General features: G+C 47.2%; 1 protein-coding gene across 7 annotated transcripts; it reads left to right on the top strand.

The window, feature by feature from the left end:
- The first annotated feature begins 972 nt into the window (after positions 1-972).
- Positions 973-10,939, top strand: KCNE3 (potassium voltage-gated channel subfamily E regulatory subunit 3). Of its 7 annotated transcripts, none has more exons than XM_036427554.2 (4): positions 1,040-1,088; positions 2,462-2,602; positions 7,534-7,683; positions 10,240-10,939. In XM_036427554.2, exon 4 carries the CDS (start codon positions 10,279-10,281, stop codon positions 10,576-10,578), a length of 300 nt encoding a protein of 99 aa, XP_036283447.1. In that variant the 5' UTR covers positions 1,040-1,088; positions 2,462-2,602; positions 7,534-7,683; positions 10,240-10,278; the 3' UTR covers positions 10,579-10,939. The 7 variants fall into 7 exon arrangements, with proteins under 7 accessions (XP_036283449.1, XP_036283447.1, XP_036283444.1 ...); XM_036427551.2 differs by lacking the exon at positions 1,040-1,088 and adding an exon at positions 1,095-1,251; XM_036427555.2 differs by lacking the exon at positions 1,040-1,088 and adding an exon at positions 1,095-1,251 and having other exon boundaries at positions 2,441-2,602.
- The last annotated feature ends 3,122 nt before the right edge of the window (positions 10,940-14,061 follow it).

Genomic DNA, 14,061 nt, shown 5'->3' with positions numbered 1-14,061 from the left:
GACTTCCCTCTGAGCGGTGATTTCCAGACTTAAAGTTGTAGCTGGGTCAAAATACACAGAGACGAAACGGAAGTAACATGTTTTGATGAAGATTCAACACGCCCTCCATGTGGAAGGTCTTTCTAAAATGATAGCACTTCCTAGATGTAGTCTGTGATTCTGTGATTGAGGATATGTGCCTTAGATGTCCCAGAACAGGTCTTTGCAAGGGAGCAAGAGCTGGCCTGTTTGTTATTAATTATTCCAAGGCCATAGGCTGATAAAGAGGAAACTGATAAGGACTCCCACAGAGTCCCGGAGAGGCTGTTCCCAGCCACTGTCCACTCCTCTGCGGTGGTGCCCCCCGGTGTCCCATTTCCCAGCTGTTCCTAGCTGCTTCTCTTTTCTGGAGCCTGCAGAGTCACCACCAGACATTGTTTGAGTGAGCCTGGTGGCCAGAAAGTGAAGGGTGCTCTGAGTCAGGGACCAGTGAAGTGTGTGGCTGGACACCAGTTGTCTGGACTGAGAGGAGTCACTGAGTCTTGGAGGAAGGAGACATCAGTTGGGGAGAAAGAGGGAGAGAGTGCTGTCCTGGACTCTGAGTCTAAGTGCTGCCACAACTTTCTTGGTGAACCTGGGCCATTGTCTCCCCAACTGGGCCTCTATGTTAGAATCAGTGACCTTTTGGCTTTAATACTTTGGATTCTAAGATCTCATCTGACCCTAACCACCACCCTGTGAAGCATGCATGCAGTATTGTAGCTATTCAATGGCAAGGAAGCCAAGACTCCGTGAGAAACAGTGACTTGCCCACCACCACGCAGCCACGAGGAGCAAAGCCTGCTAACACCAGCACCCAGTGTTCAGCTCCGTTTTCTGGAGACTGGCCTCAGGCTGGGCGAGCTCAGCGAAGCGGGAGGCTTTCCGCTGCGGGTCCAGGAAGCAGCGCTGCGGGGGACGGAAGGGTAGGCGCCCACAGTGGGGTGAGGCCATGCAGCTGGGCGGAGGCGCCCGAAGCCAGCGCGGGGAGAAGGGGGTGTGCAGGGGGGCGGGCGGGGCCGGAGGAGGGGACGCCCTAAGGAAGTAAAAAGGGAGCCAAGTGCGGGTCGGTTAGCAAAGCCGAGGGGGCTCGGGGCGGTGTTGGGCGGGGGCTGCACACAGGAGGGCCATCAGAACGAAGGGTGCAGAGCGGCGCAGCCTCCAGCACAGGGCGCCGTGTCCCACAAGCCGGCCCACGCCCCTCCGGAGCCTTGGACCCTTCGGGAGAGACAGGTAAAGCGCACCCGCAGGGCTGGGAAGGCTGAGCTGGCGCGGGGGTTTGGGAGAAGGGGAGTAGAAATGAGGTATCTTCTCTCTTGAGACCATGGAGCCAAGGAGGGGGGTCGGCTCAGAATCTAGGCTGAAGCGCCCCAGGACAGCGCAGCGGGGTTCCCGGGCGCAAGTGGGAGTGCTGAGCTGGGCTCCTGGCTCTCCCCGCCCAGACACCGTGAGGTGCCTGTGGAGGGCGCAGAAGGCTTCTCCCACATTCACAGATTTGCAAGCGAACACCTGCAGGCCAGCAGAGAGAGCCCCGGGGAAACGGCACTCCAGGACTCCGAGTGGCCTTCTTGTTTGGTCGGAGCCGCTTGCTCTGCAAGAGTTGATGTGCCTCCTGGCTACTCCCTATATGCGCCCCAGTCCTGGGAAATGCCCGCAGGTTCCCCCAAAGCGTCTCCTGCTGCTAATAACATAGGTCTAGGCTGGGAGTCCGGAGCCAAGTTCTAGTTTATGGGTTTTAAATCTGTGCCAGTCGCTCACCTGGTCTGCGCCTTGTGCTTTCTTTCCCTGGGTCACCACCCATAAAATGGACTTCCCGGCCCAGCTGCCCAGGCACTCCATGTGACATGAGGGGTTAGGGGTCTAGACCTAGGACTCCCTTTTCTATTAGAAGGGAGATGATGAGTTCAGACCCTGTGTGATGGCCCATGTAGAGTATCTCCTTCTCACAACCTATTCCTCACCAATTTTCTATGTGGAAACCGAGGCCCAGGGGGAGATGACTGGCCCAGGGTCACACCAGGGGACAGAAAGAACCCGTCTCCGCACTCCTCTGCCAGGGCTTTCTCCACTCACCTACGCGGGTGCCTTGTAAATGTGTCAGCTCCTCCTGGCACCCAGCTGCTCTTCTCCAAATGGAAGGGGCCTGATGCTGGCACCATGGAAACTGCTTTTGCATTTTCTTGATGCCTTGAGACAATAACCAACAACCTTCTTCATCCTCACTCACTCCACACTTCTCAGGACACAGTTCTATCCACACTGAATGGGTAGATGCTCAAAATACCTTCCAAGAGTTAGGCAACACGAGAAACCTACTCTTGCTGATGGGGGAAATGAGGCCCAGAGTGGAGAAGCGACTTAACCAGGACACACGGCTAGACACATTGGCAAACAGGGACAGGTCTTTTGATTCCCACTCTAGTGTGTTCTCCATCAGTGGCAGGACTGTAAGAATAGTATCCCTAAATGGAAAGAGACTACAGGACTGATCAGAGAGGATGAGAAACAAGGAAGGCTTCTGAAGAACCAAGGGGAATAATATGAACCTCTGGGTTCATAGAGGACGCGGGGATGGCTGTTCGTGGTAATACTGGGGTAGCTGGGTGGGTAAAGAAACAGGGTGACCGGACTGCCCAATCATTATCTCTTATGTTTAAATAATACTTTGCACTTTCTAAAACACCTTCCCCACTAATGCCTCCCCGAGTTCCCATGGGAGGTAATCAGGGGTAATTATCCCCATCCCTTAGATGAGTTTCAGAGAACCTAAGTGCAGTGCTCAAGGTCACTTAGCCAGGCATGAAGCCAAGATTAGGACCATGAAAGGAACACTTGAAAGCCAAGATCACCGGCTGAGTGACTGAGAGTTGCGTGAGCGCAGTGGGTGTGTGTGTATGGCCACACCCTGGGTAGGTACATGGGAGAGAGGGTTACAAAGCCACGCCGGTGTTTTGGGGCCAAGAATGTTTGCCCTTTGGATTGAATGGGGTTCAGGTCAGGGAATGTCTGGGTTTCAAAGCCCTGACTCACTTCCCCACCAGACTGATACGATTTCTTTCCTTTGAGCCTCCCCTTTTCCAGACCAAATGGAATCTGTTTTGGCCTGCCCTTGAAGTTGTTTCTTAAGGAATGTAAGCTGTTTGCATGAATGTGCATGGGTGTACTGGAGAGGGGTGGTCTAAAAAGAAAAGGCATTGATTAATTTATTCTTCAGTGCCTGCTATGTGCTCAAGCCCAGGGAATAAAGAAATGTATGACAGCCCTGGTCCCTGTGGCTAAGTTGGTTGGAGCGTCCACCGAAAGGTGGCAGTTTGATTCTCTGTCAGGCGCATACCCGGGTTGTGGGTTCAATCCCTGGTCTGTCTGGATGCATGTAGGAAGCAGCTGGTCTATGTTGCTCTCTCAATCTCTCTCTCTCTCTCTCTCTCTCTCTCTCTCTCTCTCTCTCTCTCTCTCTCCTTCCCTTTCTCTCTCTAAAGTCAATAAAAATTTAAAATTAAAAAAGAAAAGAAATGTATGATAGGTACCTGTCCTCATACCTCACCATGAATAGATAGATTCTACACAGATACTCAGACATATAATTTCAGTACAGCATAATGCTCTAATAGGGTTAGGAACGAACAAGAAGGACTGAATAACTAGCTAGAGAATAGGAATGGGTGTTTCAGGAGAGAGTTTACAGAGATGACATTGGAGCTATCTCTTAAAGGATATTGTTCACTGTGTAGCTAAAAAGAGGAAGGGCATTCCTGCCTATGAAAACAGCATGAGCAAAGGAGAGTGGTGTACAAGTGCAGGGCATGTTTTGAGAATGGCCCGTAGCTCAGTACCATGGGCTACAGGACACTGGGGAAAGCTGTGGTAAGATGGGACTAGAGACAGGGTCACATTCAAAGAAACTTAAATGGTAATTAGAGAAGATTAGACTGTTCTTTAGATAACAAAGAACTTATAGTGGAAAGATTTGTGGACTGGATACTATTTCTGGTCCCAGCTCCACCCCTCCTAAGTTATGAGACATTAAGTGATTTCCTCTCTGGGGAGCCCCCTTCACACTGGTTGAATGAGGGGGTTGCAACAATGACATGATTTTTAAGATCCCTTCTAGTTCAGATTTTATTCCTGCATCTCCTTCCAACTATATGACAAGATCCATTCCTGCAACTCTTCTCTCATCCATTGGCTCCCTAATCCACGGTGGTGACAAAATCTCCAGAAGGACCAGTGGAAAAACTGTGCATCCCAGGAGTTATCTCTGTATTCCCTACACTCTGCCTCTATCACATTTCCAGGCACTAAAGACACTCATTTTTAAGAGTAGTTAAGCCCAGCTATGGTGGCTCAGTGGGTTGAGCATTGTCCCATGGACCAAGAGGTCCTGAGTTCAATTCCCAGTCAGGGTACATGCCTAGGTTGTGGGCTCGATACCCAGAAGGGGCATGCAGGAGGCAACCAATCAATGAATCTCTCTCACCATTGATGTTTCTATCTCTCTCCCCCTCTCCCTTCCTCTCTGAAATCAATAAAAATATTTTTCCCTCTTTTTTTTTTTAATATACTTTATTGATTTTTTTACAGAGAGGAGGAGAGAGGGATAGAGAGCTAGAAACATCGATGAGAGAGAAACATCGACCAGCTGCCTCTTGCACACCCCCTACCAGGGATGTGCCCGCAACCAATGTACATGCCCTTGACCGGAATCGAACCTGGGACCTTTCAGTCCGCAGACCGACGCTCTACCACTGAGCCAAACTGGTTTCGGCTCAATAAAAATATTTTTAAAAAAGAGTAGCTGAAACAGAGCAATGGGTAAACAAAACAAAACAAAAAAAAACAATGGTAGTGGTTCACTTTCCCCCAGAAAAATCTGAAAGAAAATGTCACTAAGATACCCACTTAATCCTTTAGATCACAGCTGTATGCCTCCACCTCCAAGTTAGAGGTCGGGTGAGTTCAACTACAGAATATTTAGGGAATAAACTGATAATGTGCAGGAAATAAAGTCTGTGGAGGAAGAAAGTGTGTCTGGCTTGTTCAGGGACCAGGAGTAGGATTGGAGCAGAAAGGGCCATGAGAGAGGAGACTCTAAAGCAGGCGTCTTCAAACTACGGCCCGCGGGCCACATGCGGCCCGCAGAGGAGTCTGATCCGGCCCGCCAGGTTTTTTGGGCAGTGAGCGCAGCCGAGGTGTTACAGTAGGAATTAGTAGTTCATATAGTCCGGCCCTCCAGCTCTCTGAGGGACCATGATCTGGCCCCCACTTTAAAAAGTTTGAGGACGCCTGCAAAGGAAGGTTAACTCCTCCAAAACTTACCACCTTTGCCTCCTTACTGGATCCTCAATTAAGATGGGCTGGAATCTGTGGTCATGGAGTTAGAGGAGATGATGCCTAGAACATAAGCAGGCTGTGTTTGGTGTGATATGCAGCTCAGATGTCAAGGAATGCTGTCATTAGTAGCAAAAAAGAGCACCGAACAGCATTCCATGGGTCACTTTACCTACTGAGCTTCAGTTTCCCCCCTACAAAATGCATGGGTTGGCCTAGAATCTAGATACTGAATGATCTTTTGGTTGTTGTTGTTAATCCTCACCCAAGGATTTTTCCCCCTTTGCTTTTTATTTTATTTTATATTTTTATTGATTTCATAGATTAAGGGAGAGGAAGGGAGAGATAGAAACATCCATGATGAGAGAGAATCATTGATTGGCTGCCTCCTGCACACCCCCTACTGGGGATCAAGCCCACAACCTGGGCATATGCCCTTGACCGGAATCGATGCTCTATCCATTGAGCCAAACAGGCTAGGGCCCCCCTTTGATTTTTTTTAGAGAGAATGGAAGGGAGGGATGGAGAAAGAATGGGGGAAAGAGAGAGAGAAACATTGATGTGAGAGAGACACATTAATTGATTGTCCCCTGCATGTGCCCCAGGGATCAAACCTGCAACCCAGGTTCATGCCCTTTATTCTAAATTGAACCCATGATCCTTGGATGTGTGGGCTGATGCTCTAACCACTTAGCAACACCAGCCAGGGCTACATGATCTTTAAAATCTCTTTCAGCTTGGTCAGTTCCTTCCTAACTGGCTTATCTCCTATTTTAAGTTAAAGACTCTGCAGGGTAATAGCTATCTACCTTATCATTATAAACTTCATAATCAGTGACTATCTTGGAGGCAAGGAGCTCATAAAGAGGAACAAAACTCCAAATGTTGCCAACTGCCAGATCACCAACCTGGGACCCAGAGGCAGGTCAAAAAGAACCAACCTGTCCCTTTATCAGCTCTCTGCCTCTCCTGACCCAAAGGACAGGATGTCCTTACACCCAGCCCCTCTCTCCCACCCCAATGCAGCACAGAAAAATCAGTAACTGTGGCTTCTTTTCTTTTCCCATCAGACTACAAGCATCCAGGTCTACACAGGGAAGTCCTCTCACTGAATCTCACCTCAGAGCCTATCCTATTCCCCTATCCCCACTTTCTGCATAGACTCTGTCTCCTCCTGTTAAGAGGAAAAATGAATAAGTCAAGCAATTTGGTTCTCAGTTTTTCTAGGCTGGAGTAGCAAGTATAACTTGGTCCTAGGGCTCAGAATGTTAACTTGTGAGGAAAAAGTCTGCAGCCTTCTCTATCTTATGATTTGAGAGGCTCTACAAAGTCCCCTAAATGCTTTTCCCACCAGCCTATCTGATCGGTTTTGTGATTTGTACCCTCTTGGGATATTAGAGCTGGCCAGAACGTATAATAAACCCCCTTCAATTTATAAATGCAGACAGAAGCTTGGGGCCCAGAAAAGGGAAGTCACATGCCCAAAGTCACACACGTAATAGCTGAACCAAGACAGCTCCTTGGGTTTCCATTTCCTTCCCTGTAAAACGAGGGAAGTTAGACTGGATGGACTCTGAGGGCCCTGCCAACCTTTGTTCCACAAAAATAAAACTACCACCATGTCTGTGGAGCATCTGGTGCCAGACACTAAGTAGTTTTCTTCTTTAATTTTCACAGTGAGCTATGCTACAGGTAGTGTTGATGCTGTTGCCATGCTTATAGCCAGTATATCCAAATAAGCTATTGTGAATATCCTTTGTTTCTATGTAAAATATCAACTCAACTACCAACTGCCATTCTACCACTTGTATCATTCCCTTGGCTCTCCAGCCCTTTCAGCCTTTCAGAGGCTCCCGCCAAGACACCATACCCTGGAGAAAGGGAATGTTTTAGGCTGGTCCCTGAGTAGTTCACATGTTAAACTGAGGTTCTTCATTGAAGTCACCCAATTGAAATATTGTGGGCCTGGAGTTGGGGAACAGCAATCAGATGTCCCTTGGCCACCGTACAGTTCCTAGTCTGGCTTGGCCCAGCTGCTGCAGGAAGAGGAGGAGAGAAAGGGGGGTCAAAGCCCACAGCAAGGCTATTGCACAACCCTTGGGGCCCAGCCTTGGATGATCCACCCAGGTTCTGAAAGTTTTTCTTTGTCTGCTTCCTTCCTTTCCTGCCCCCTCTCCTGCTTTCCAGTTCTGGGCCTCCCAACTCCCGAAGCGAATACTGAGACCACAAATGTGTCCAGAGACATCCTAGAGAGGCTGAGGCGCTGAGGAGGCTTAGGGTGCTCAGAAGGAGATTCCTGAAGCCAACTCGGAACCAGAGGAATTTGCCTGGTATTTGGTGAGTCTTCCAAAGGACCCTTGTCACTGGGTTTTCTGCCTTAAATCTTGCCCTCAATTCAGTTCACATAGCAGCCAGAGTGTCCTATCCAAGCACAGATCTGGTCCTTGCACCCCCCTTTTAAACACTGTTTCATGGCTCTCCCCCAACTATACATAAAGTTCTACATCTGCAGTTTGGCACTCCAGACCTTCCATGATCAGGTTCAACCAGTATCTCCATCCCACATCTATCATAGCCCTCCATACATCTTACACCTTAACCTCCTAATGCTCCTTTCCATTCCTTTAAACATTTTATGTGCTTGCTTGTTGTCATGCCTTTGTTCATCTGTTTCCTTTTCTTACCTTTTCTGCTTCCTGGAAAACCTTCAAGGTCCACTGGAATGCCTCCATCACTGTGAATACTTTCTGAGTCCTGATAAAAATCCATCTCTTCTTTTTTAAGCCCCTGTAGAAGCTGGCTTGTCCCCTGTTATTATAGAAGAGCTGGCAATGTGCCCACAGTACAGGGGCTGGGTCTGAGCTTACCCAAGAATGAGCCCTCATAAATGATGACTGGTTGAATCACTGGTTGAGCCATTAATTTCCTTGTGCTGTTCCTGATTTCCATTGGCCTCTATGAGGGGAAAAGGCACAGATTTGTTGCCTGACAAGAGGGGTAGTAGATGAGAATTTACGCCTCCCGGGTCTTAACTCAGCAAGCCCTTGTTCTTTTCCCCTTCTCCATCCAGATAAGGTAGCCCAAGTGCCATATAGCATGGGGCCCCAAAGGCCTTGTAGGAAATGTGGGCCAGTCCTGGACTGTATTATTTAGATTCTTTCCCCACCCCCCAACTTCTGCATTCTTAGAGTTGTTTATGAATTTTATCATAGTCATAACTAACCGTAATCTTCTGTCATCTGGGAAAAAGACCTTATAGTTAATAATCAAGTTTGTTATCTTTGATTGGTTGACAGCTCTACCTAGATAAAGGAGGGCTTTAGAACCAGTCTTTTCTGGTTGCCATATTTACTCAAGACTATTGAGGAATAGAGAACACCCAGCCAGTCTCAGGTTAGAGCACCAGGGAAGGAGAATTCCCAGCCAATCTCAGGATAGCCCTATAGATGTAGGGGAGGAACACAGCTCTGCTGGCCAAGAGCATGTGGTCTGCTGATCAATAACAAGAGAACAGCCACACAAAGCCTTATGTGTAAGTGCTGGGCCAAGGGAAGGCTGTGATGATAAAGCTTGTGGAGTATGGTTAAGGGGTAGGGAATACTCAGTGAAGGTTTCCAGAAGGAAGTGGGTGTAGAGCCTTGTTTAAAGGGAATGACATGGTTTTTAGAGATTAGGACACAAGGCTAGGATGGTTTTCTATATTATAGACTAAGGGTCTCCACAAGAAGGAAAAGGAACATTTAGCATCACCTATCATATGCCAGATATGCCGTGACTGTGTCAGAAGGCAGGATAGTTGAGGTGCTGTGTCTTCTCTCTTGGGGGGCAGGTAAAACCCCAAACCAGACCTAGTGCCCCTGTCACTCCCCATCCTCCAGCCCATCCCTGTTCTCTTCTCTAGTGCCTGCAGGGGTTATCAGTCTCTCCCTGCTTCCCCAGCCATTCCTTTCCAGTACAATTTCCTACAGAATCCTTCTCAGCAAAATCCTAAATAGGCAGGAATACCCAGAGTGCTTGGGGCATAGGATGCTTGAGAGGTCAAATGACCTAGCTTTGGGTTCTAGGTAAGGTGAAATCTAAGCCATCTCCAAACATCTCAGTGGTACCCGTGAGGTATAAAAAAGAATGGTGCTGGCCGAAACTGGTTTGGCTCAGTGGTAGAGCGTTGGTCTGCGGACTGAAAGGTCCCAGGTTCGATTCCGGTCAAGGGCATGTACATTGGTTGCGGGCACATCCCTGGTAGGGGGTGTGCAAGAGGCAGCTGGTCGATGTTTCTCTCTCATCGATGTTTCTAGCTCTCTATCCCTCTCTCCTCCTCTCTGTAAAAAAATCAATAAAATATATTTAAAAAAAAAAAAAAAGAATGGTGCTGAAGGAGAGTCCTGGAGAATACTTCCAATAATGCCACATGATCCTGCCAAGAGCTGGCATGAGAGTCGAGAAACTCTGAACTAGCCATCAAAAAACAGGACTCTGTCTAAACTCTGCCTCTGAATATTCTCTGGGATCATGGTCAAGCCACTTATGCTCTGTTTCCCTGTATATATGTATGATGGGTTTAGATTAAATATCCCCTAAATTTCTTCTAGGCTAAAGCTCAGTGACTTACAGAATAAAAAATAAAATAAAAAGACAGATGGGTTACAATGGCCAAGGAAGGCTTTATTCCACAGGTACTTACTGAGCATCTATTGAGTGCTGTCATGAGGGCTTGTGTATAGCAGTGAGTAAAACATAGTCCCTGCCTTCATGGAGCTTGCAGTCTACTGGTGAAACAGACAAGTAAACAAGTAGAATAAACTGTGATGTTGCGATTTTAGCTGGATCTGAAGGAGTGAGATCAGTCAAGCTGCAGGTAATGGAAACTATCCTTCCTCTTTCTGTTGCCACCAGAGTGTCCTCCAAGTCATCCGCACCTAAATCCCTGTTGCTATGGAGACCACCAATGGGACTGAGCCCTGGTATCACAGTCTGCATGCTGTCCTGAAGGCTCTAAATGCCACTCTTCACAGCAACTTGCTGTGCCGGACAGGGCCAGACAACCTGACGGAGGAGCAGCGGGCTAACCTTCCTGGCCGCCATGACAACTCCTACATGTATATTCTCTTTGTCATGTTCCTGTTTGCTGCCACTGTGGGCAGTCTCATCCTGGGATACACCCGCTCCCGCAAAGTGGACAAGCGCAGTGACCCCTACCACATGTACATCAAGAACCGCGTGTCTATGATCTGATGGTAGGAACTGGGGTGGCTAAAGATCAAGATAGCTTTGATCTTTAGGATTGTCTTCTAGGGCCTCCAGAACTCAGCCATGGATCACATCGGGCCTCTGTTCCTTTCTGTAAGATCAACAAGAAACAGTGCTAGGGGATGCCATCATTGGGCTGGGAGGAGAGGGGCCTTGTGGAACAGGACTTCTTTCCATCAAAGATAGAGTAGATAGGCAGTGGGAACTATGAACAATCATATAGAAGTAGCAAAAGATAATAACCAATGACTGGTCCTGTGGCTGGAGTATGGGGGACTGGGGGCTTGGACCTGAGGAAGGAGAAAAGGAAGTTGCAGCAGAGGGAAATAAAACAAGATGTACTGAGGATACATTTGTGTGTGTGTTATCTTCAGTGACCATGAGAAGCAGCGATTATTATCCCATATTACAGGTAGTGCAATGTTATTTACTTATTTTTGTTCCCATTTTATGTTTTTGAACCCATTTAACATTTGTGATTTTACCCCCCTGTGAGGGAAGCAGGGCAAGTGCCATGCTGTCCATTTGGGCCAGAGCAGCGCCATGAGTGGAAGTCAGAAACTCTGATCTCCTTGCCCAGTGCTTCTCAAAGCACTGTCCTGCACAGGAGTGGATCAAAGCCTAAAGTCACACGATTCTGGGGGCCCTCCTTAAAAAGAATTAAAAAATATCCTACTTATGCAATTATTACAAAGGTATATTACCACTAGAAGCCCAGCGCATGAAATTCATGCCCTCTCGCAGTCCAGGAGCCATCAGGGAATGTCTAACTGACAGCTTAAGCCCACGCCCCATGGAAGCCAGCCTAAGTCGGCAGTCGGACATCCTTAGCCTTACCACAGAGGGGAAGAGGGTCCTGCCACCACTGCTGCGTTCACCAGCCACGAGCCCAGCTTCTGGATGAGCAGCGCTCCCCCTGTGGAAGGGCACCGATCACCAGAGGGCAGCTCTTATATTGAGCCTCTGCCCCCTGGTGATCAGTGTGTGTCACAGAGACCAGTCGTTCTGCTGTTCGGTAGATTTGCATATTAGCCTTTTATTATATAGGATGTAAATACATTCCTAGGACCCCTCCTAAGACCTAAGAAGCCATGTGTGTACAAGGCTCTGAATATTAAGCTTCATTAGCTCCATGGTTCATGTGACTCTCCAGCCATGTCTTGGGGTGCCCTTCCCAGCCACAGCTCCAGCATTGAGATTTCACGACCTCTAATACAGCCTCTTCCATTTTGATTAAGTTATGTGGGAAATTTTCTGATATCAAGCTGAAATCTGCTTCTACAAGATTATCATCATACCTGGACAGCTATTCTATTAAAAGCAGCAGGGTGTGCAAGGCCAGTACCTGGTTCAGTGGAAAGAGAGCCAGCCATGATTCTACCACTAATGTGACATGTGACACTGTCTGGACTCTTCTCTCTCTGATCCTTTCTCCCCTAAAGCACAATGAAACTGTTAGACTTGAAAGTCTCTAAGAGCTTTACCACTCTGACATTCTAGGCTTCATGTACAGTAAGTTGAACCATATAAAACTGCTGTGTTTGTGAGCCAAAAACAGCCAGATATCAGCAGGTGGGTACTTTACAAGCTACAAACCACAGGCTAGAACTTCCCACTGTTTGGTTTGATTTCTGTTTAAGAAATCTCGATGGGAGGTCTCCAAAAGGCCCTACTGAAGCATATGCTTTCATGTATAGCAAAAACCTGAAAGACTATTTTGATATCAGTTTTCTTTGAGGAGAAGGATTATGGGTGATGTTCCCTTTCTACTTTAAAATGTTATGTACTATTTGTTTTATTTGGTTATAAGTGTGTTACTTGTATAATAAGGGGGAGGGGCTCCTTCTATTTTGAAAAAGTAAAAATAAATGCCTATGTGTTTCTCTTCTTTATTGTTGACATTATTACAGATACCCCTATTTTGCCCTCTTTCTCCCTCTCCACCCTTCACCACACCCTTCACCACATTGTTGTCAGTGTCCACGGGCTATGCATATATGCATGTATATTAATGCCTATGTGTTTCTTGCATGGAGGATCACAGAACATGTTGCTGCCTTGAGCAATTATGTTCACTCCCTGAAAAAAATCTGTGCTAAACCCATATGTGCTCAAACCTTTCCTTATCTCTTCTTGAGGGACAAGGAGGAGACCTGCTGGAGAAGATATGGCAGATGGGAAAACAACAGACTCAAAGTCTGCAGCTGGATGGGACTTTAAAGACCACCCAGACCCAAATCCCAATAAAGTATGGAAAGGCAGTCAAGAGTAAGAATGAATGGGCAGGTGATAGATGCTTAAAGAGTTTTGAAAAATGAAATTGAGTAGCTCTAGGAGTCAGAGAAAGGTAGAATTTGAACTAGGCTTTGAAAGATAGGGCAGAGTGAGTGAAGGGAATAAGACAAGGGGAGCTTGGAGACAGAAATGGGGCAAGACCACCTCTGAAGAGAGAAAGCAGGCCCAGTGTGGCTGCTCTGAATTTCAGTGTCCCCATCCAGGGAGGAGACTCCCCTTCTCACAGTCTTTATACTCACAGAGCTTAATTAATAAAATAATACAAAGTCTCTTGAAGGTTGCAGAAACCCAATATATATTAGCAAAATCACAAAGGAGGATATATTAAGAGGAGTTAGGGGGTAGTCATAAGTTCAAAGAGAGGCTGCAGACAGTAGGGCAACTCCAGGGATCTCCTGTCCTAAAACTCCTTACTTGTCTGAACTCACAAAATAGGGGCTCAATATATCTCACACTCCCAGGGTTGGACCAAATAAAATTCTAGGATTTTAAGGTGGTATAATGTAAACACTCTAATAGTCTATGATATAGCTAGTCCCCTCAGCCCTCCCGCCCTCTATTCCAATTGTCTGGGAGTGCTATCCCATTCTTCCCTCAGCCCACAGGCTCTTTTGTCTGCACTCGGTCTGCCCTCTGCTGGCCAGATCCAGCAAATCACTTTGAGCCCTCAAAGCCAAATTTCAGTAATCACTCATTCAACAGATAAGATACTGAATGCCTGCTATGTGCCAAGCGCTCATTTAGGCACACACGGGATACATAAGTAAGGAAAAAAGATCAAAGAAACTTCCACCCAATAGATAAGAGCATTTTTCTACCTGTTAGACAGTGATCTAAACATTTCACACACATTAACTCGCTTAACTTTTAAAACCTTCGTAACAATCCTATTTAGTAGATTCCTTACAATTACTTCAATAAAACCCACTTGTTCTTCATCCTGCCCCTTCAGTACCTTCAACCCAGTATCTACACATTGGCACACCCAGCCCAGAGCGTGGACCTGAACTGTCCCAGAAACGAATGGGAAAGTGATTTGGGGAAACAAAGGCAGAGTATTGGCACAGGTAGACAAGTTGGAAGCAGAGACTGAGATAGGCATTTATTGAGGGAGCACTTTTCAAGGAAAACCTGCAGGGGAGAGAGTGAGGTAGAAAGGAAAGGGAGAAAGCC

Source organism: Pipistrellus kuhlii, unplaced genomic scaffold, assembly GCF_014108245.1.
Source record: "Pipistrellus kuhlii isolate mPipKuh1 unplaced genomic scaffold, mPipKuh1.p scaffold_m20_p_9, whole genome shotgun sequence".
In the NCBI taxonomy this organism is placed as follows: Eukaryota; Metazoa; Chordata; class Mammalia; order Chiroptera; family Vespertilionidae; genus Pipistrellus; species Pipistrellus kuhlii.
The sequence above is the reverse complement of the archived record's forward strand: the minus strand, read 5'-3'. Positions and strand labels throughout refer to the sequence as shown.

Bases quoted from the DNA above. Each gene is read 5' to 3' on its own strand.
- KCNE3 (XM_036427556.2), top strand. From the start codon at position 10,279: ATGGAGACCACCAATGGGACTGAGCCCTGGTATCACAGTCTGCATGCT.